The 21,672-nt window shown below is 44.4% G+C and overlaps 2 protein-coding genes across 3 annotated transcripts in view; one reads left to right on the forward strand and one right to left on the reverse strand.

The window, feature by feature from the left end:
* The window catches only part of CRIPTO (cripto, EGF-CFC family member), a 102,361-nt gene that overhangs the window by 71,288 nt on the left and 9,401 nt on the right, over positions 1–21,672 (forward strand). The gene's annotated exons all lie outside the window — the stretch shown is intronic.
* The window catches only part of LRRC2 (leucine rich repeat containing 2), a 67,098-nt gene that overhangs the window by 30,783 nt on the left and 14,643 nt on the right, over positions 1–21,672 (reverse strand). For both annotated transcript variants that reach the window (XM_072941130.1, XM_072941129.1), the window contains one exon: positions 2,187–2,330. In XM_072941130.1, coding sequence (XP_072797231.1) covers positions 2,187–2,311 — 125 coding nt within the window. In that variant the 5' untranslated portion in view covers positions 2,312–2,330. The remainder of the gene's footprint in view (positions 1–2,186; positions 2,331–21,672) is intronic.

Genomic DNA, 21,672 nt, shown 5'->3' on the forward strand with positions numbered 1-21,672 from the left:
ATGTGTAAATAAAATACTCTTTCCATAAGAATTGAGCCCACAATCTTAGCCTAGATGGCAAAAAGCCTCATTGGATGAAAAGTTCCTCACTTAGAGCCCAACAAAAGCACGCCTCTCCCTGTAAATGACTGAGTTTCCTTCAGGTAGAGCAATGTTCTGTATTTTATCTCTACTTACAAGTTTTAAGTGTTGGTATATAGCTCATGGAACAAATACAGAATTACAAAACTGAAATACCATGAAGTGAGGTAACAGAGCAAGTTAGAGGGATTTGCCTGGTTTAGTACATTTAAATTAACCAGATCATTGCCTTTTCTTAAAGCTTTCATCAATTTTTCAATATATTAACTTTCCCACAGGAAATAGATTTTGAGGAACTAAAGGTTAACCTTCCAACAGTCATAACAATCACAGTATGAATCATTTTGTGGAATTTCAAAAATACCTGCAAAAAAAGGGGTGAATTCATTGCATTCACTTTTGCAGGTCCTGGGAAACTAGTAAGTTTCTTCCCAAATCCCACATTCCTCTCCCCTCCTCCCACTTCCTCCTCACTGCCCAGCCAGCTTGGAGGCTGTTTTTCTTATCTTGAGCTAGAAAAGCCTAACAAGTTCCCAAGAAGTTTTCTGCCTCAGGCTAAGGTAAGACACAGCACAAGCCCCGTGGCACCAAGGCTGAAGTGGGTCCCAGCCTGCGTCCATGAGGCACGTGAATCTGGACACAAGCCGTTTGGCACCACAGGCGAAGACAGAGGTCAAGAGGCAATGCCACGGCAGAGAGGCTTACACAATGTGGTTCTCGGCCCCTGGCTCCTGCAGGTGCCTCCTGTTCCAGGAACTCTCAGGGGGTTACCTCGGCTACAGACACCTCCATAAACCTCCCAGGGCTTGGGTCTCCGCTCAGCAAGTTGTCCCACCCTAGAGTAAGCCGGGATGCTAGCAGTGGGAGGACGCTGGGGCAGGGCTGAGAGACACCTTGGCTCGGGGCCCTGAGACCTGTGTATTTCCTGCTAGAGCAGATCCTTCCGACCCACCGTTTCGCGGGTCGCCAGTTCCAGTTCTTAAATTCAAGGTTCACATCATATTGGATAACCTCAGATTAGTGGTAAGTGAAAACACATTCCAACTATCTGTGATTTCAGCATTACATAGAGGGAAAGGCCTGGCCAAATCCTTCATATACCAGTTGTGTCAACTTGGACAAGTTACTTAGGTCCCAGCTTTGTCTTCAGACTGGGGATACTGGTAACCACCTGAAACACCTATGATGCTTACAGGAGCAGCTGAATTACCAAGCAGGAACAGAACTGGTATTTGCTCAGTCAAAATATTTCATAGAAGTAGAGAACCAAGAATAAAGAGACATTCACACCCTACACATTTTGTTTTTAACTTAAAACATAGACATATGTCACCATTTGTCAACTTAATGTAGGGTCATGGACTGCCTTCAAGAGTGGACCTGCCAATCAGATCCCATTCCACCTTTCTTCTATAAACCACACCTATAGTACCGCACCCAAGAATTCCAGTTTTGGTTTCTTCAAAGAGAATAAAAATTACAGACGTGCAAAGCCACCGGATTATGCAAACTTACTAGCTCACTGTACTTTTATCCGTCTTGTGCAGTGTTAATTCAATCATGTGGTTCATGTCTATTACAAAGGTAGTTTTTCCAAAGCACTCTACTTAGTTTTCACATACACAATAACTCTTTTTGACTCGTGCTTCATGAGTTTGCATGACAGGAATCAAATCACATCATTTCAACCCAAGTCAAGATGGCATCAGCATAATGAATCTTGGCTAGCATTCAGCTCAACAGGTAAGGGTTGAGGGCATGACAGAGAACAGCCATCACATGGCTGACATGGGCGGAGAGCATCAGACAGCCTGCTGAGGGCAGAATTCACTGCACAGGAGTTCATCATGTCACTGCTATCTTTTCCGAGCCCAGCACAGCGGTGTCTGGAATGTGGGTGGCTCTTTAGAGCCATAAGTATTATCATTATAGGAATTGAATGTTCATTGTGGGCAACAATGTAAAGATTCTGAAGTCTAGGTAGTTAATTATCAGTGACAGGGAGAAATCTCAGAGGAAAGGCACCCCCATCCACAACACAGCTGCAGCCCACCCGAGCCCCTACTCGCTAAAGAAGCTATAGGACAAGTACAGAAAACACATACTTCTCCAACGCGCTCTTCTCGAGCCTTTCTGCCTCCTTCTTCTGCCAAGCTTTGTGCTTCTTGACACGAGTTTCCCACAAGGCTCTGACGACAGAGATGTCGAATACGACCACTTTATGTCCCATCTTGGGAGCATGAAATTACCTATTTAAAAAATATACATATGTCAGCTTCATGCACACACAGAAGAAAATAGTTTGAACTTGAAGTTTAAAATAAAATATGAAGGAATCAAGTTCACTGATAATGATGAAATGCCTTGTTACTGCCAGGATGATAGTTGCTAATACTCTTAAGGTCTGAGAGTGCTCTTGTCTGTAAGTCAGAGTTCAACACTCATCTGGGGTCATCTCCTTCAGAATGTCACACTTGTCTCTCTACCCTGAAGCTGAAACGTGGGTTCCCAAAGCCCCCCGGGCATTCTTCAGGCTTCATGTTTCCATATTCTATTCGATTGACTGGTGTGTGATCTTCCCCAGTAGGATGTAACATACTCAAGGGTAAGTTTGATGAGTTAATCAGAATTCACACACACACACACACACACACCGGTTATCTGAGGCTAACCACCAGCCACCCTTAGGTAACAAAACCAAGCCCTGCCAAGCACTTTCCCACCTAGGGCTGACCACACATCCTGGGCATTTGTCCTATGAGGTTTGCCCTGCGACATGAACCCTTACAAGCTGCTGCTCGCTGCTTATGTGGTTTATGCGGTTTTCTAAGCACGAGGGAAGTCAGACTCAGGTACACCTTGGTCATCACCTCTTAGTGAGACCTCACACAGTCCAGCACATAGTAGGCCCTCCATAAATATTCATTGAAAGAAGAAGTGAGTAAATGAATGAATGAAATAAAGACTTGCACCCAGATTGCTTGACTCTCAGCCCACTCAGTGAGCTTTCTCTCTTATTTTCCCACCTTATCTTTACTGTTTAAGTGTCTTTGTTTTCCTCGCTGCAAAAAAAAATTATTAGGACATAAAAATGCATTTCAATGTTCATTCCGCTAAGCTATGTTTATCTCTCTTATTTAAGTAAAATATGTTTCTAGATATTGTTTTAAACTTCCCCTACCTACAGCATCGAAATCTGGCTAAATTCATTTCCTGATTTGCATAAATACACAGAATGTCAGTTGGCAAATTAGTAGGACTGCTGAATATTCTCTGTTCCAATTCCGGACACTTCTACATAGCAATCAGTGGGGACACAAAACCAAATGTTTAATCTTCTGACTCAGGTTTGTGTTCTCCATAAATGACTTGCCGTTATGAGTGGAAGAACTGGTTCATGTGTGTGCAGCTGAATATTTGAGGCCCATAATTTTAGTCTGAGGAGCCAAAGATGCTGACCCCAGTTGATTCCCCTCTTTCCTTTAATGTCTGACATCTGGGACTGTCTTTCATCTCTCCTAAAACTCTTTTACCTAAACCTAAAGGGGATTTTTGAAAAAGATACAAATGGTGCACCTTTTTGTGTGGACATATGTTTCCAATTCTCTTGGGTAAATATATAGGACTGAAATTGGAGGGTCATATGATAACTCCATGTTTAACCTTTTCAGGAACTGCCCGACCGTTTTCCAAAGCAGCTGCACCATTTTATATTCCCACCTGCAGCCTAAGGATTTGGGTTTCTCCACATCCCCTTCCACACTTGTTACCATCTGTCTTTGTATTATAGCCATTCCAGTGGGGGTGAAGGGTATCTCATTGTCTTGATTTGCATGTCCCTGATAGCTAATGATGTTGAGCATCTTTTATGTGCTTATTGGCTATTCGTATACCTTCTTGGGAGAAATGTCTATTCAGATCCTTTGCCCATTTTTAAATTGGGCTATTTGTCTTTTTACTGTTAAGTTGTAATAGTTCTTTATATATTCTAGATACAGGTCCTTGACCAGACATATGACTTGCAAAAATATCCCATTTTGTGAGCTGTCTTTTCACTTTGATTCCATCCTTTTACTTTTAACCTAAATATATGGTTATAGTCACTGTGAGATTTTATAGGCAGAACCTTGTTAATTCATTAATTCTACATATTCTGATGATTTCTGTCTTTTCATTGGTATGTTTAGGCAATTTACATGTAGTACAGTTAAGGATATGTTTAGACTCAGGTCTACCATTTTATTGTTTTCTGTTTGATCCCTCTTTTGGTTTTTTTATTTTTCTTTTACACTTTCCTGCCTTCTTTTGTGTTATGTGAGCATTTTTACTATTCCATTTTATTTTCTCTATTGTGGTTTTGACTGTTTCTTTGTGTGGTCTTTTCTTCTTCATGGTTGCCCTAGTGAGTATAAGATTCAGGCTTAACATCTCAGTCTACTTAGAAACAGTATTTTACCACTTCGGGTGAGATGCAGAAAACTTACTGTCAGAGAGGTCCCCTATGCTCTCATCTTTACGTTGTAGTCGTCCTATGATGATACCAATGTTATCTTTTTTGGTTTCGGATCATCAAACTTATTTCAAAGAACTCATGAGAAGGGAGTGAGCCCATCATATCTACCCTGATATTTATCATGTCTGTTGTTCTGCCTTCATTCCTATTTTTCAAGGTCCCCTCAGGTATCATTTGCTTTCTGTCTAAATAATTCTTATAAAGGAGGCCTGCTGACAAATTCTCCATTTTCCTTTTGAAGGAAGGCAGGAGGCCTTCAGAACACACAGGCTACACAAAGGCTCTGTTTTCTGAGTCAAGAGAGCTGCAGAAAGGGTTATTGCCAGCTAAGGCTGCTAGGTTGCAAAGGGACTACATTCTGTGCCCGTGGCTGGGGCAGGCTGCTAGATGTCCCAGACTCCTGATGCACTGCCCACACTGCGAAAGGCAGGACACCTCTTCCTACTACACTGTCCCTCCAGCATCCTCTACTGACAAAGTTTAACATGGTATTTACTTTAAAGGACAAAGACTTAAAGGAATTCCATTGTATGTCACAGAGCACACACACCAAAGAGTGCATTCCCAGCAGAGAGGTAATAGGTTGATAACGGACACAGTAAATGATCCGTTTGGTTGGATTCAGACTTCATATCCCCACCTGCCCGCTGAGGGGTGCGATTCCCACATCAGATCAGCCTCCTGACTTGGCAGAGCAGTTCAGCTGTTCCACGGGCGCCACCCAGTGGCCATCTGCGAAAGGGGTGATGGTTCGGTTCTCAGACTTCGGCGTGCTGGTTAGTTAGGGTCAGAGCCACACAGGGCAGCTTGCAGCTTGGTGATGAGCCCACGAGCTCATACACAAACTTTTGGGGCTGTTCTCCCAAGACCTTCCCTCTCTGTGGTCTCCATGGTCCTTCTAGATTCCTGGGGCTCCCTTTTCAGTCCTCTGCCCGGAAACCTGGGGCTATAGCTACCTGGCTTTGCTGTACATGTCCTACAACTGCACCATGTCAGGGCCAAGCAGCAGGAGGACTGTGAGGAAAAAAGCAATGAGTTTCCTCCCCCTCTGGGGACCACAGCTCCTCTGTTCAGAAAGGGAGGATCCCCTCCCCAAAGTCTGGATGACTGAGGTCCTCCACTACCAACCTTCTCGCCACCACCTCTCACTGCTACTGCCCCACAGTCTTCTGGGGGCTCAGGCATGAGACGGTGGAGAAAAGAAAAAGAAAAAAGAAAAACAAGGATTTACCCCCACTCTCTGAGCATCAGGAGTAGACTTTCTTACTCCTGAAGCAAAATGAGATGCTTTGTGCTCAGTTCTGGGTTTCAGGCTGCCTTGAGTCCAGGGTGGGGATTACCAGGGGGGAAAATAGGGAAACACACCACAGGTTCTGTGCTGCTTTGGATTCTGGTGTCCTGCCCCTCTTCTTGTGCAGCTGTTTACTTTTCAGGGTCTTCATCCTGCTGGTCTGTGTAACCTGCCCAGGTTTTACAGCTGCATTTAGTGGGAGAGACGGGGTGAAATGTGCCTACTCCGTCCTACCCCAAACCAGAAATCTCTGCATTTAAGCTTTCTTTTACCACTCTTCTTGCTCTGTTATCTTCAGCTCAGGACACCTGAGCTGTAAAGGTCTTAAGGCTTTGACTTTTGACATAAACGCCTCCCTAAAGGACTGTCAAGCATCAGCCTGAAAACAAATGATTAAAGACTATAACCAGTGATGGAGAAAAGTTTTAAAAAGAGAAAGAATTAGGCAGCCTAGTTTCTTTAAGGAACTCTCTGCACATAATCCAAGTGTACACATAAAAGCAAACCAGAAAGCCACAGTAAACTGAGCTACTTGATTGCATTGTGGACAGTCATCCAAGCGGAATTCAAGCTGGAAGCTTCGCTCGCTGTCCACAGCGTGTGTGTTCTAGATCAACCAGTGCTGGCTCCAACTCTCTTGTTGAGTTTCTTTTATTTTCTTAGGCCAATAAAATCCTTGAGAAGTAATCAGCTCTGTTAATCTGTACGTTAATTGCTATGCACTAATTTGGAGAAGTGTAACTCAGTTTCCCGTCTTAGAGGAATGGTCTCTTCTTGGTGCCTTGGTATTCTGTTTTTTAATAGCTGTAAACCAACATTAGTCTCAGTACTTTGGTGGTCTATCTTGTCATCCAACCACGTTCACTATGTTCCCTGGGTTTTGCCAAAGAGAGAAAGAGATTCTATTCTTCAGCTAAGGCGGGGGGAGCAGGTTGAATGTGCCAGGACTTAAATCACAGTTTTGCCTAGCAAGTGTTCTGTTTGCAAACGTGTGTGATGAAAACTAGAGACTCTAAGAATGGTAAGCGGTGACCATGTTTGCTGGGATCTACATGTAACATCCAGAGGCCCTGGGAAGCTAAGGAATACCGGCTCCTAAATCCCAGGTCCAGCACTGCTGCCAGCATCCTGTGCAGAATAGGGCTGAGCCCAGGCCTCCCTAGACAACTGGACAGGTTCACCCTTAACCCAGGAGGCGGTAGCCCCATGGGTGGGAACTTAGATTGGGAAAGCGGTTTTATTGTAAGAGTCCATGAATCATTCCACCCAGGGGAAAAAGTCTCTCTTTGGGGAGCAGAGAGGAGGCAGATTCAGGGTCAGATGCAGGTGTCACTCACTTAGCAGCTTGGAGGAATGAAAGTCTGCAAATTTACAAAGCTGATCTCTTTTTTGTAGCATGAATTCCATTCAACTCATTCTTTCAGACGATTACGTAAAATGTAATTTTCTAAGCATCAACTTTCTGCGGAACTATAGAAATATTAACCTCTTCAGGATCCAGTCTGGAAACTCAACACAAATAAAGCATGAGCCTCTTAGAGAAAACTTTATAGCCAAGGAGCCCCTCCTTAGGCAGCAAAAGAATGCCGAGTTTTGCTTGGACCCTCAGTGCACTTGACAGAAGTTCCCTGGTTGCAAGAGGGCTCTGATTCCAATTCTCCGCTGGAGATCTGGCTTCCCGTGGTTAGAATAGAATTACGAGAACAAGCCTCTCTAGATTTGTCTACACTGTCCACGGCCAAAGAGCATCTTCCAGAGAGAAAACACCTGGGAGAGGGGAGGGAGCCACGGGGTCACCCACTGCAACAGAAAGGACACCCGCACAGAATGTCCTCAGGCTTGGTCCCCTCCAGGGCCTAGTGTTCGAGGCCCTGAGTGTAAATGTCAACAATCAGAAAATCTCAAAGGCTGGATTCACAATGGGAAAAAAATTCCTCCTGGGAAAACCTTTTGCTTTACTGCAAACTTTCTCATAAAGAGCAAAATAGCAAATACTTTAGGTCTCAAAGACTGACAGACAAAATGGAAGATATTATGTAAGTACTTACATAACAAAAGAGAAAACCCCTAGCCTGCCCCTCCGTGCTCGCCTGGGGTGGGCCTGCCCGAGCGGTGGGGCTTGGGTCCACTCTTCTGCCCAGCTGCCACCTCCTGCAGGCATTCTCAGGACAAGAGCGATCGGTCTGAGGGGGAAAGGCCTGGCAGGCCATGAGCACAGGGGCAGGGGGACCTGCTGCTGTCAGTTCTACTCTCTGCCTCAGTGACACCCAGATGCCTGCGTGTCCTCCCAGCCATCTCAAGTTGGGCAGCTGGCTGGAAGCTAGGCGACTTGCTAAGTCACCAACTCCTGAGCAGAGATTCCACTGCTTGGTGCCCGGCGGCTGCCAACAATAATGTCTCCAATATGTGAAGGGCAACCGAGTGGACCTTGGGCAGCAGTGAAATACACCTGGCCAGGCAGATAGGTGCTGAGAGATGAGGGGGAATCAGGAGAGAGGGGGTTACTCCATGGCTCACGGTGGCAGCGGCAGCGTCCACTGTGATAACTGTGGGTTATTGTTTGCTAAGCCCAGCTTTCGTGAATAATCAAATATAAAACTTTTTGCTTTGGTGGATAAGTTGGCTTTAAATTATATGCACAAATTCTTAGACATTCTTCCCTTAAAAAGGTAGAGATTAATTCCTGTCTCCCGGAGCATAGGCTGGACTTAGCGACTCACTTCTAACAAATACAACGTGGTGAAAGAGATGGCGTGTGACCCCTGAGACTAGGTCCTACAAGGTACTCCTCTCTCCTGGAAAGTTAGCCACGATGACATGCGGATGCTCAAGCAGCCCCTGTGGAGAAGCTTCATGATGAGAGAAACTGAGGCCTCCTGCCAACAGCCATGTGAGGGGAAGCTGCCTTCCAAGCAGGTCCTAGAGCCCCAGGCAAGCCTTCAGATGGCTGTAGCCCTGGCCAGAATCCCAACTTCATGAGAGACCCTAAGCCAGAACCATTCAGCTAAGCCACCCCAGGTTTCTGACCCTCAGAAACTGTGGGATAACAAATGTTTATCGTTTTAAGCTGTTAAGGACTGGGGTGATTTGTTATGCAGCAATAACTAATAAAGTGGGCAGTACAGTAAAAGGTATTTGTAAAAATTAACCTTAATTTCTAGTGACATCTGGAGTCTACCTCCAGCTGCTTCCTTGACATACCTACTTGGATATCTCACACTTGTCTCAAAAGAAACATGGTTCCCTCCAAACTTACTCATTTAGAATCTATCCATCCCAGGCTGCCTCAATTCCCCATCTGGAGAACGACTCCATATTTATCTGGAGGTCACTTCCTTATGCTTTGTTTGCTCAGCCTGACCACCCCCTGCACAAACACACACACACACACACACGCTCATCCACACATATGATTTATCCCCTGCGTCTCAGAGGGCACGTGTTTCTCACCACCAATTAGTGCCACATCTGGCCTCAGTTGTGCAAAAGCCTCACAGCTGTTCTCCAGACTTCTCACTCACCCACGTCCCATCCATTTGCTACACAATAATGACCCCCATCTTCCAACCAGAACTAGATCACACTGCCACTTGGCCCAGGTCCTCCAGAGCCTTCTCTTTGGAATGAGAGGGAGATCCCAGCTCCTCACCTTCAGCCAGCCTCTCCCACTTGCCCCCACCGCTCTTGTCCTCAGAGCCCGTTCGCCCCCGGCTTCTGCCCACCTCAGACTCAGCTCCCTCTGCCTGGAGGCTCTCCCCTGACTCATGTGGCTTCCCCCTCACATTCCCCGGACTCAGCCTCAGCGTTCACTCCTCAGAGTGGCCTCCCCAGCCTCTTCATCTAAGGTAGGGCCCTCTCTTACTCCCTCTCTCAGACTCGCTTATTTGCTTCATATCACAACACATAACACAAGCCGAACCATCTGACCATTTGTTTAATTTTACTTTATCTGTCCATGGACCAAGCCACAGGAACAGCCACCTGAGGGGCCCCTTGACCTAGGCTCAGAGCCTGGCCCCTCAAGTCAGTCACACCATCACCCAGTCACCCAGGAACTGGAGGGGCTGCGGGGGCTACAGATGCCAGGCTCCCGCTTCTGAACCTCAACACAGAAACCCAGGGTGCAGAGCCAGTTTCCCTGGTGTGTGTTTCTGTTCTTTGATTCCTGGGAACCCTAAATAACTGACATTTAGGGATACTCATTAAATGTCGAAAGACGAACGCCCTTGCCTCTGGGCTCTCCATCTGGCGGGGAGAGCAGATGCTTGAAAGGATACGTTTCAGTGCAGCGTGTGGAACTGACAGCAGAGGCAGAGGAGGAGGGACGCCCTCAGGTGTGTGTTGAGGGTGGGGTTGGGGATAATCCCACAGGGACCCCCAGGAAGGGGAAAGGACTATCAGCTCAGGTTTGGTTAAATATTTTTCCACGCTCCCTCCCCAAGCCAGGTATATCAGAATCACTTTACAGAACCCTCTGCTACCCGAGCCAGAGGGCATGACTGGAAAAACATGTCCTCTGGCACCAGAACACTAGTCTCACTTAGAAACATATGCCAGGGTTCCAGGTGGGAGGGGGGACTTTCCGGTCACCTAGTCTTCTCACTTCTTGTCAAGTGACAGTTTGGACTGGAGGGGGGCAGAGGGCTGGGTACAGGGCTAACATCTCAAAGAGTCTAAGGTGGGAAGGATCTGGGGGAGTCTGGGAGGAGAACAAACAAAGTCCACAGGACACATGCCAAGCTGTTCCTAAATGCTCCCTCTGCGAGGCAGGGAGAAGGATGGGGTTGGAGGTGGGGTGGGGAGGGGAGAAGGGCAGGAGCTGATGCCAGAGGGTCACCTGGACCAGACATGGGGAGAGAGGCTTGGCTCCCCTCCTCCCCACCGGCCCCTCAGAGCCCTCCAGATCCCTCTTTTCCTTGGACTGATCAGCCCCAGGCCCTCCACAGCATTCTTGCAGGTGTATCTGCCAGGTGCAGAGACACCTACCATCAGCCTTGCTGGATCCAAGAGACTGACTGTAACCCATGGGAACTTCTGGAGACAGCAAAGGACGTGGGGGCAATAATAAGGGGCTTTAGTGGCCCACAAATTCCATTCTAACCTCACATATGGCCACTGCCTGGACCCCGCAGTTGGAAGACAGTGAGTTTTCTGATAGGAACAGTGGAGTAAATAGGAGTTAAATATTTAAGTGAGGTCAGTCTCAACAGTCACAATATTTCAGCCAAATTCTAAATTAAATTACATTTTATATCAGCTGATCAGTTTCCTTGGGGACACTCATTATTTTTATGGTAATTTGTTAAGTTAGAAAAATCTGTCCAGGGGAGGCAGCTGCTACAGATAGGATTAAGAGGACAGTCTCAGAGTCAGCCTGCTGGGATGGAGTCCTGCCTCCTCCTCTTACTACTGTGTGTCGCTGAGATGACTACCTAACCTCTCTGAACCTCCGTGTTCTCATCCGGACAGGATGTAACAGCGGTGGCGAGCTCAGGATTAGTGGGACGATCACGTGTAATAACGTGTCATGTTCGTAAGACCTGGCACCTACTGAAGCTCAAAAAATGTGTTATGCTAAGAAAAAAGAAAGAGATTAAGACATTGTCCCCAAGGAAATGTTAGATAAGAAGAAGAGGTACGTGAGCATCTGGGGATTTTTCTCTACCAGGCATGGTTACAGAGGTTCCTTAGAAGAACACCCAGCCCCTGAGTTATGGGAGAGGATTTGGTCCATCAGAAGGGCCACCAGCACTGTGGAACTGCTTACAAAGCCAAACAATTCTCCTCTGGGTCTCCAGTCACTTTCCCACCCTCACCTCCAAGCCTCTCCAGGAGTGCAGACTTCCCCTGCCAGATATCAAATCATCCCTTTCAGGGCACTGAAGAAGCACAAACAAAGTTGATTTATCTCCCCTGGACAGCACTTTGGACTAGAAAGTTTTGAACTCAGCCTTGGGCACCGGGACAGCCCGCAGGGAGCAACCCACTAAACGGGAGCGGGAGGATGGGACCCTGCGGCAGCAGCAGCGGCCGCCGCAGCCCGGACCTGCTGCGCACGGGCCCTCCTTCCCCATTCAATTCCAGTCCCCGCCCGAAAATGCAGATAGATGAGTAATCCTCAGCTCAAGCTGGTTGGGGAGGTTCACCCCCGCGTGCCTCGGCCCAGCGGGGACAGACATAAACAAGGCGGCACTGTCCGCCACCCTCGCCTTCCCGGCAATCCCCCCAGCGCCAGTTTCAGGAGCCGCAGCGCCCTCGCCGCCCACGCCCTCCCCGAGGGCCACCTACCTGTGACTGAACTGCAAGCCCCGAGCCCCTGCCCGCTGCCGCCCGACTGGAATCCGGGCTACGAAGCCTGTTTACACCCCAGCAGCCACACACTGGGGCCGGAAGCGCTCCAACTACCCGAGCCTCCCTGCCGGTGCGCTAACGGGCTATATTTGTAAGCTGATAATATGATCTGCAGGACATGTGCTGATAAACGGTCTATCTATTCTATGTGACTCAGCCCGGCATGAGACAAAACAGACTTGGGAGCGGAGGGCTTGGCACAGAGCAAACGGCGAGCCAGCCAATCTGAGCCCTCTACCCCTGGATTATCTGCACCTCCCCACAGACGGCGGGGCCTTTTGACATTGGAAATCCTCAAGTGTGTTGAATAAAACAAGCCAGAGAAGGCAAAGTGTTCTGTGTCCTTAGCCCACGAAGTTAGGAACCAAACAAAACGCAGGGTAGGAAAGCCATATGACCAAGGGAATGTAAATTTTCCCCCAGTATTCGAAGCAACAGTTGTCCAAAGTATTGATTTCATCCTTACATTTTTTTCTTTTTAATTTCCTAAAACATATGGGAGTTTAGGTTCCCTTTAGAGATTTTACTAACTGGGCAAATACGTTTTTCTGATATCCAACACTGGGACAATATGACAGTTAATAATCAGTAACCATGTCCACACTACCCTCAGTGCCCCCTCATGGCAATAGTTCCTCCCATACCTTCCTATTAGAACAGAAAAACTCTTTTTGTCTAATATACACCAAGTTAGTAGAGCTCAAATAAATTTCTGACGGGGTGCTTTTTATTACTTAGGATAGAATTTTTATATTATGTTTCTCTTTTGATAGATAATTTAGTAGTTAATGTTTAGTTTGCGTTTTGTTTTTTTCTGTATCCTGAACCAAACAATACATTGAAAAAGCAGTTTCAGTTCAGATTCCACTTAAATACTATTTCAATTTATGAGAGCTAAATATTCAAAAGCTTAATCATATTTAAGTGGAAAATATCTTTTTCCTCACAAATGCATTCAAAATACAATGGGATGCTTTATGAGGCTGGTCTTAGAGGAACGGGCCATTGTGTAGTCCAGACTCCTCAGACTAGAATGTGCACTCAAACGGGACTGAGAAATTTTGCAAATAAAAATAACCTTCAGTTACATTTGAATTTCAGATGAATAAATAATTTTAATACAAGTGTGTCTCAACTATTACATGAATCATAACTATATTAAAAATTTCATTGTTTATCTGAAATTTAAATATAAGTGAGTGACCTGTATTTTTATCTGGCAACCCTCTACCCAAACCACTCGGGATCTTAATATGATGCTGGGCCTGATGTAAGAGGCCAGAGGCGGGCTGAGAGTCTGTTATCACCAACAAGTTCAAAGTGATGCCAAAGCTGCTGGTCCAGAGACCACATCATGAGCAGCAAGGATGTAGAATTAGCATCATCTGGTGCAGTGGTACCCAGGACTGGCTCCTCACTGGCATGACCTGGGTGGACCCCTCTGCCCCTCGGCAGTTCTGACTCCGTAAGTCTAAGGTAGGGTGGAAGGGACGTTCAGGGGTCAATATTTTCAGCATGCTCTACAGTTGCTTCTGATCCACATTCAGAGATGTGGACCAGGAAGTATTTTAAGATACAGAATGTACCATGTTCATGCAAGGAATTACTATTATTGTATTAAATTCATCGCTAGGCTAAGTGTGTCCAGAAAGATCTTCCAGTTTCTGAGCTACCAAGGGGCAATGAATAGGATTGTGCCCTGTCTTCTATTTCCAGGGTCCCCTTAAAGCTAGAAGGACCCTAGTTCCTGCACAGCCTTAGTGTTACCAACCCCATCCAGCTTCTCAGAGCTCAACAATTCTTTATGCAATTTGGCTCCAGCTGGGCCTGTAGCCTCTCATGAAATGCAATCCACAGACCACACGCTTTACATCTGCCTCTTGTCCAAAGGGGTTCCACACACAGGCTCCCCCAGACATCCACAGGGGACCAAATGCTTTCTGACAGCCACTGTGAGTCCAGGACTCCTGTTGGCACATTGAGTTACATGCACCACGAAGCTTTCTGCCACGTAAATCCCTGGTCTCATCAGCCAGTTGCTCCTGTTTCATGCCATAATTATAGAAGAACGAAAAAACCCGAAATTTTATAAACTGTTTCATTCGACTTCAATAACCATTACTCAGTGTTTCCCATCGAAGTGGGAGAAAGTGGTGAAAACTCCTGACTCACCCCTTCACATTTCCTGGCTGAAAGTCCCAAGCACCACACCCTCAGTTGAGGGGGGCTGCACTGGCCCTCATATTATATTAACTTATAGTAACTACATGATCAAATGATAGTATTTGGGATAGTCTGGGTTAAATTAAAACACATTATGAAAGTTAATTTCACCTGATTCTCTCTACTTTGTTAATGTGGCCACACATGAGGCTGGCATAGTATTGGGCTGCACTCCCCAAGTCATGGAGTCTAGACTTGGAGTCTAGACTTGGATGGAGTCTAGATTTGTCATCCAAGTCTAGACTCCATGGGCAATCCTGACAGCTGCTCCCCTCACCACCAAGACGGGCCACTAGGAACACTAAGAACCCACGATCAGAGCAGAACTCTGCACCCTTCCTTCTATGACATGTTTATCTAGTTTTTCTCTAGAGGAAGCCAAACCTCTTCACAAATAGAACTTTTTGCAACTGGAAGAGGCTGGAACTCAGATCTGTGCCAACTCCATCGCTGTGAGCAATGCCATTTGTATCCTGCAAGCTAATGACACATCTGGTCCACAGGCAGTCTTGACACGATGCTGACCAGCGCCTCCTGGAGTATGAGTTCACAGATGGGTGGGCTCTATTAGGAAACCCAGGGATGTTTTGGTCATTCCCATTCAGCCAAACTGTAATTATCAAGAATACCAATCCTAAAATTCCCATTGGAAACTTTTCATGTTTAGTGATACAATTGTGGATGGAAAGCTATTTTTGTTTTCAAGTTATGGTACAACCCTTGTAAGATTAAAATGAAGCGTGCACACACAAAGTCAAAACAAAACAACCCCCCCAACACACACACAAATAATAGCTAACATGCCATTTTTTTTTAAAAAAGGCTGGCAAAACTATAATGAGATCACACAAAGTACAGTTTAAAGAATATGTGCTAGAAATAAGCCTATTTCATACTAAAAAAACAATCTGGAAGCCATCAGGAAGATATAATAGTTCTAAATTTGTAAGAAGCTAATGATATCGTCTACATACATATAAAATGAAACTTCAAAAACTAAAAGAGAAAATGGACGAATCCACAGTGGGGTATTTTGACAACTTCTTTCAGTAAATGAAAGAAGACAAACAAAAAATTAGTAAAGGTATAGAATAAGTTAACATGAAATTGATACAATTAACCAAATATATATAAATAGAACACTGAACCCGAGAACAGCATAGCACAATTATTTTAAAGGACGATTTTTTAACTGAGTATATGCTGGGTCATAAAACAAGTCTCAACAAACTTTAAAGGATTGAAATCATACAAACTGTGGTTTCTGACCACAGAACAATTAAGCTGGAAGTCAATTTAAAAATTAATGACAAAATATCCATTTAGTATAAATTGATAATGTGTGGATCAAGGAAGAAATCACAATGGAAATGAGAAAACACTTTATAATTAACGGAAATGAAAATTAACTAATGCTATGCTGGTACAAACCTTACTTGCAAATAGTAGAAAAGAATAAATCTAGAGTCATAAATGAGTCTGAAAAATCAGTGACTAGGGGAGGGTGTAGCTCAGTGGTAGAGGGTGTCCTTAGCATGCACAAGGTTCTGGATTCAATCCCCAATAACTCCATTAAAAAAAAGAAAGAAAGAAAAAGAAAATCAGTGCTCCGAGCTTTCAAGTAATTCAAACAAACAAACAAAAAACCAGAAGAAATCCAAAAGAAGTAGAAGTTAGAAAACAATAAAGTGCAATGGATAATGAGGTTTAAAAATAAGCATACAGTGGAAAGGATCCACAAAGGCAGAGTTGTTTCTTTTAAAATAGAGATAACAAAAATTACATTTAAAACAAAAAGGAGCCATCATGACAGATCCTGCATACATTGAAAAGTCCTGAGATAATGTTATTAACGTCTTTATGCCTTAAAAATTTGAAAATGTGGTTAAGTGGACAAATTTCTAATAAAAAATAACACACCTAAACTGACAGGATGAATGGAAAATGTGAACATTGTTACAATTTATGAAAAAAAAGAATTCATAATTAAAATTCATCCCACTCCTCCCCAACAAAGCCAGGCCCAGATGGCTTCAGTGATGGATTCTACCATAGAGTTTGTGAAGAAATGACCCAACACAACACCAGCTCTTTCATCTAACAGAAAAAGGGAACAAATGCAAACTTATTTTGTGAGGTAGAGATAACCTTGAAACTAAAATGTGCCGAAGACATTCAAATGAACGCAAAGTTACAGGCCAGTCTCAATCACAAACGTGCATGCAAAACTCCTAAGCAAAACAGCAGAAAGCTGAATCCAGAAAAATATAAAATGTGCCCACACAGAAGACCACGGGAGGACGGAGCAAGAAGGTGGCCATCTGCGAGCCAAGGAGAGAGGCCTCAGAAGAAAGCAAATCTGGTGATACCTTGATCTTGGACTTCCAATCTCCAGAACTGTGAGAAAGTAAATTTCTGTTTTTTAAGCCACCCAGTCTGTGGTATTTGTTATGGCAGCCCTTGCAAATCAATATAATAAATAAATTTCCTAAAGGTACTGGATACAAGATCAATATAAAAATCAGCACCACAAAATTGGAAGTAAAAGATACCATTTACTTTAACATTAAAAAAAATAAATATTTAGGAATAATCCCCCCAAATTTGTTTTATATAGAGGTATACTACCTCTATATAAAAATACTAAAAGAAATAAAACAACACCTAAACAAATCTCATGGACTGGAAGGTTCAATATGATACAGATAGTAATTCTAAAGAACCAATGGACTCTAATCAAAATTCTAGCAGAAGTTTTTGGAAATTTAGAAAATGGTTTAAAAATTATATGGAAATGTAAAAAGTCAAGAATAGTCAATATAATCTTGAATATGAAGAACAAAGGGAGAGGACTTATCATGCCAAATATCAAGGACTTTTATAAAATACAAAGTACAGTACTGAATACAGAATGGTATTGGTATAAGAAGAGACAAACTGACCAACCAAACAGAAAAAAGCATTTGGAAAAAAAAAAACATAAAACACTCACACGAACATATGAACATCCCTGACGAAATGGCATGGTGGAGCAGTAATGCAGGAATGATCTTTTCAATGAGTGGTGCTGAATCTTTGTATAAATTCAATGCATTGGAATACTATATTGCAATGAATATGAGCAAACTTCTACAACAACATGGATGACTCTCAACAACATAAAGCTGAGCAAAAAGAAGTAGACCCACACACACACTGATAATTATATGAAGTTCAAAACCGTGGAAAACCAACCTGTGGGATTAAAAATCAGAAAAGGAAAAGCTCTGGGGTAGAGGGAGTGGGCAGTGATTGTGGAATAGCAGAAGGTAGACTTTCTGGGATGCCAGGAATATTCTTTTTCTTGACCTGGATCATGGTTCCATGGTACTCACTTTGGGATAATTTATTAACCTGTAAACCATATTATTTGTACACTTTTATGAATGCACAATATACTTCAATTAAAAAGTTTTGAAGTGTTTGTATTCAGTTTATACTGCCGTGTAACAAATTCTCACAAACTTAGTGGCTTAATACAACACCATTTTTATCTCATAGTTCCCTTAGGTCAGAAGTCCATCCTGGCTCAACTGAGCTTCCAGAGTTGGGGGCACTTCGAAGTGCCCAGGGTCATTTGCATACAGGAAATCTTCTCCCTGGAGCACTTTAACCCATTTCTCTTACAGCTTGGGTTTTGCACTTTGGCCTCCCTCCGTCCCTCCACATGCATTTATTTCATCCATTTCAAAACCATTAAGAGCTGTGAAAATGCCTGAATGCAATCAGATACAAAATCCACTTAAGAAGCACTTTTAAATGAGATCCTCCAGGTCTTGTGAAACCAAGTGAGACCCCAGCTTTCCTTCCCAGGTCTCACTCTCAGGAGTCTGCTCATCCACCTGTCTGCCCAAGGAGGGGGGAGCACTGACCTTGACCTGGTCAGCGGGCCATCAGGAAGTGACTGTTCCCTCCCTATCAGCAGTTTTTGATAACACTAAAATGTCACTTGGCATAGATTACTGGGTTTGTCCTATCTGGGGGGAAGAGGGGAGGGAACAGGAGTCCAATCTTAGAGATCTCTGTCTCCCACAGTATGCTCAGCACAGAGTAAATTTGATTGGAAGGAGAAAAATTGGGGTGAGCATTCTAAACCTCAGCCACGCCTAAAAGTCTCAATCAGAATTCCCCTACCCTAACATGGTTCCCAGTAAATGCAGCAAGACTGTCTTGTCTTGTACTTGATGGACTCTCCTGAACAAACTGTCCAGAATTCAGCGCTGCTTGGGGTACTTGAAATTCACTTTTTCTTTCCCCGTTGGAGGGAGAGAATATTCTTTGTTGTATTTCGTGGCTCAGGCTAGGGGGCGCTATTTGCTTTCCTTTGGAGCTTCTTGAAGACCTTGCCCTTGCCTGCCCCACCCTCCCTTTTAGAAAGTAAGGCTGAAACTTAATGTTTACTCAGTCACACATGCAGCAGATGGAATAAGATTCAGCCAAAAGGAAACCAGCACAGACAGACACTGCACTGGGGAAACTGAGATTTCAGGAAGACCAGGTTTATGGATCTCCTAATCTGGGGGATAAGGCATGGGCGGAGGGCTGGTGAAAGACAACAAAACCAGCAGTTTACAACACTGTTGACAAAATGAGGGAAACTCCAGTTCAAGTTCCTTCTAAGAACTACCTGTCTGCTCATAGAAGAAGAAATACAGGCATCCAATACACCTACGAAACAATGCAAATCCAAACAACCACGGGATACTATTTCACAAATAGAATTAGCAAAAAGTAAGATGCTTGCTGCAGCCAGCTGGTAAGGACCCAGGTGATGAGCAGGGAACGGAGGAGAAGGGAAGGAGGGGAGACTGGTGCAGACTTCTTGGAAAATAATCTGGAAAATATCCACCCTTTAACCAAGCAATCCCAGTGCTAGAAATTTACCGGCTAGGTATGTTCCCAAGCACTCACCACGACAGACATACAACCGAGTCCACTGCAAAATGCAGCAACACACCAAGTGTTTCTTGATAAGATAATTAATGCTATGCCTATGTAGGAATTCATACGATATAGCCCTCCATACACACACAAACGGAGTCCTCTCCTAAGCTCTTCTGCGTCCCTCTTACCCAGTTTCTGTAACAGTATGGCTCTGAGCAGTCTTCCCACTGAGACTGCAGATTTTTTGAGAGCAAGAATCTATTCTTCTAAACCCTGCACAGAGGTCGGTAGCAAACACAAAATAGGTTTCCAGTGGCTGTTAAGTTTACCAGTAAAAACAGAAACCAGTAACTTGCCAATGAATGCATGGCCCCACCTCTGCCAGAGTGCTGCTCAGGTTTTATCAGCAGCTTTTGGGCACTGAGCTTGGTGGGATCAAAGGCCCCGCAGCTGGAAGGGTTCCCCGGCCTGGCTCACCTCTCCCCCTCATGCCTGAATGTTGAGGGGACACGGAAGAGATAAGACACAATGTGTCCCTACGAGTCCTAGGATAGAAGTTGGCTTTAACCTTAAAACCTCATCTTTGCGCTGCAGAAATGGCTGTTCTTTTTTATCAACTATTTAATTGGAGTTTCATTCTAAATGGTCTCAACCACAGAAATGTTTGAATTGGTTTTTTAAAGCTAAAATCGATCCTATCTCCATATATGTTTTCTTCCTTGCAGTTGAGACAGACCCTGGAAGTTTCTCTTTTGATTTTGATGTTATGTTGGCTGGATGGTTTTAAGTCAGATTCTTATTTGTATGATTTTAAACACACAACCCTGTCTTTCTTGCCCCAATTTTTAACACAGGACAGCTCAGAGTGTCGTCAAACCCAAGATTCCTGAGACTGACTGATGCACATTTCATTCTGTTTGGCCGCACTGGGCCTCAGGCACACCAGCTTGGGCTGAACAAGAGGGCGCTACTGAACCACCCTGAGACCAAGAGCATTTGTCAGTACCCTTCATCAGGGAGGCGATGCGCTGCCAGAGACCGGGAGTCTTCTAATCCGAGGCCCAGCCCTCCTTGGGTCCCTAACATGGCATTCACGGCCCCGAGTCTGGGTGGCCATTTTCGGCAGTGAGCCAGCAGTGGTATCCAGTGGCCGTCCCAGAGTCGCCAATCAACTTCCCCACCCAGGGGCAGCAGCACAGCCACAACCATTGATGACTGTCCTTTCTCCCCCACTACGCGGTGGGGTCGCCTGTCACCACTATGTTCCCATAGCCCAGCCCTTGACTGGCAACATAGTAGATGCGTTAAATACTTGTTGAATCAATAGAACAGAATAGAGAGTCCAGAAATAAATCCACAAACTTTTGGTCAATTAATCTTTGACAAAGGAGGCAAGAACATACAATGGAGTAAAGACAGTCTCTTCAGCAAGTGGTGTTGGGACAACTGGACAGCTGTATGTAAATCAATGAAGTTAGAACACTCCCTCACACCGTACACAGACATAAACTCAAAATGGCTTAAAGGTAAACATAAGACAAGACACTATAAACCTCTTAGAAGAAACCAAGGGCAAAACATTATCCAACATAAATCTCAGCAATGTTCTCTGAGGGCAGTCTACCCAAGAAATAGAAATAAAAGTTAAAATAAACAAATGGGACATAATTAAACCTATGTGCTTTTTCACAGCAAAGGAAACCGTAAGCAAAACAAAAAGACAACCTGCGGAATGGGAGAAAATAGTTGCAAAAAGATCAGACTGACAAGAGTTTAATTTCCAGAATATATAAACAGCTCATACAACTTAATAACAAAAAAACTAACAGCCCAACCCAAAGATAGGCAGAAGACCTAAACAAGCAATTCTGCAATGAAAGCACATGGATGACTAATAGGCACATTTAAAAAATGCTCAATATCGCTAATTATCACAGAAATGCAAATCAAAACTATAATGAGCTATCACCTCACACCAGTCAGAATGGCCATCATTCAAAAGTCCATGAACAATAAATGCTAGAGAGGGTGTGGAGAAAAAGAAATCCTCCTACACTGCTGGTGGGAATGTAGTTTGGTCCAGCCATTATGGAAAACAGTATGGAGATTCCTCAAAAGACTAATAATAGACATACCATATGGTCTAGCAATCCCACTCCTGAGCATATATCCAGAGGAATCCTTAATTCAAAAAGATACCTGTGCTCCAGTGTTCATAGCAGCACTATGTACAATAGCCAAGACATGGAAGCAACCTAAATGTCCATCAACAGATGACTGAATAAAGAAG

This window comes from Vicugna pacos, chromosome 17 (assembly GCF_048564905.1).
Source record: "Vicugna pacos chromosome 17, VicPac4, whole genome shotgun sequence".
Lineage (NCBI taxonomy): Eukaryota > Metazoa > Chordata > Mammalia > Artiodactyla > Camelidae > Vicugna > Vicugna pacos.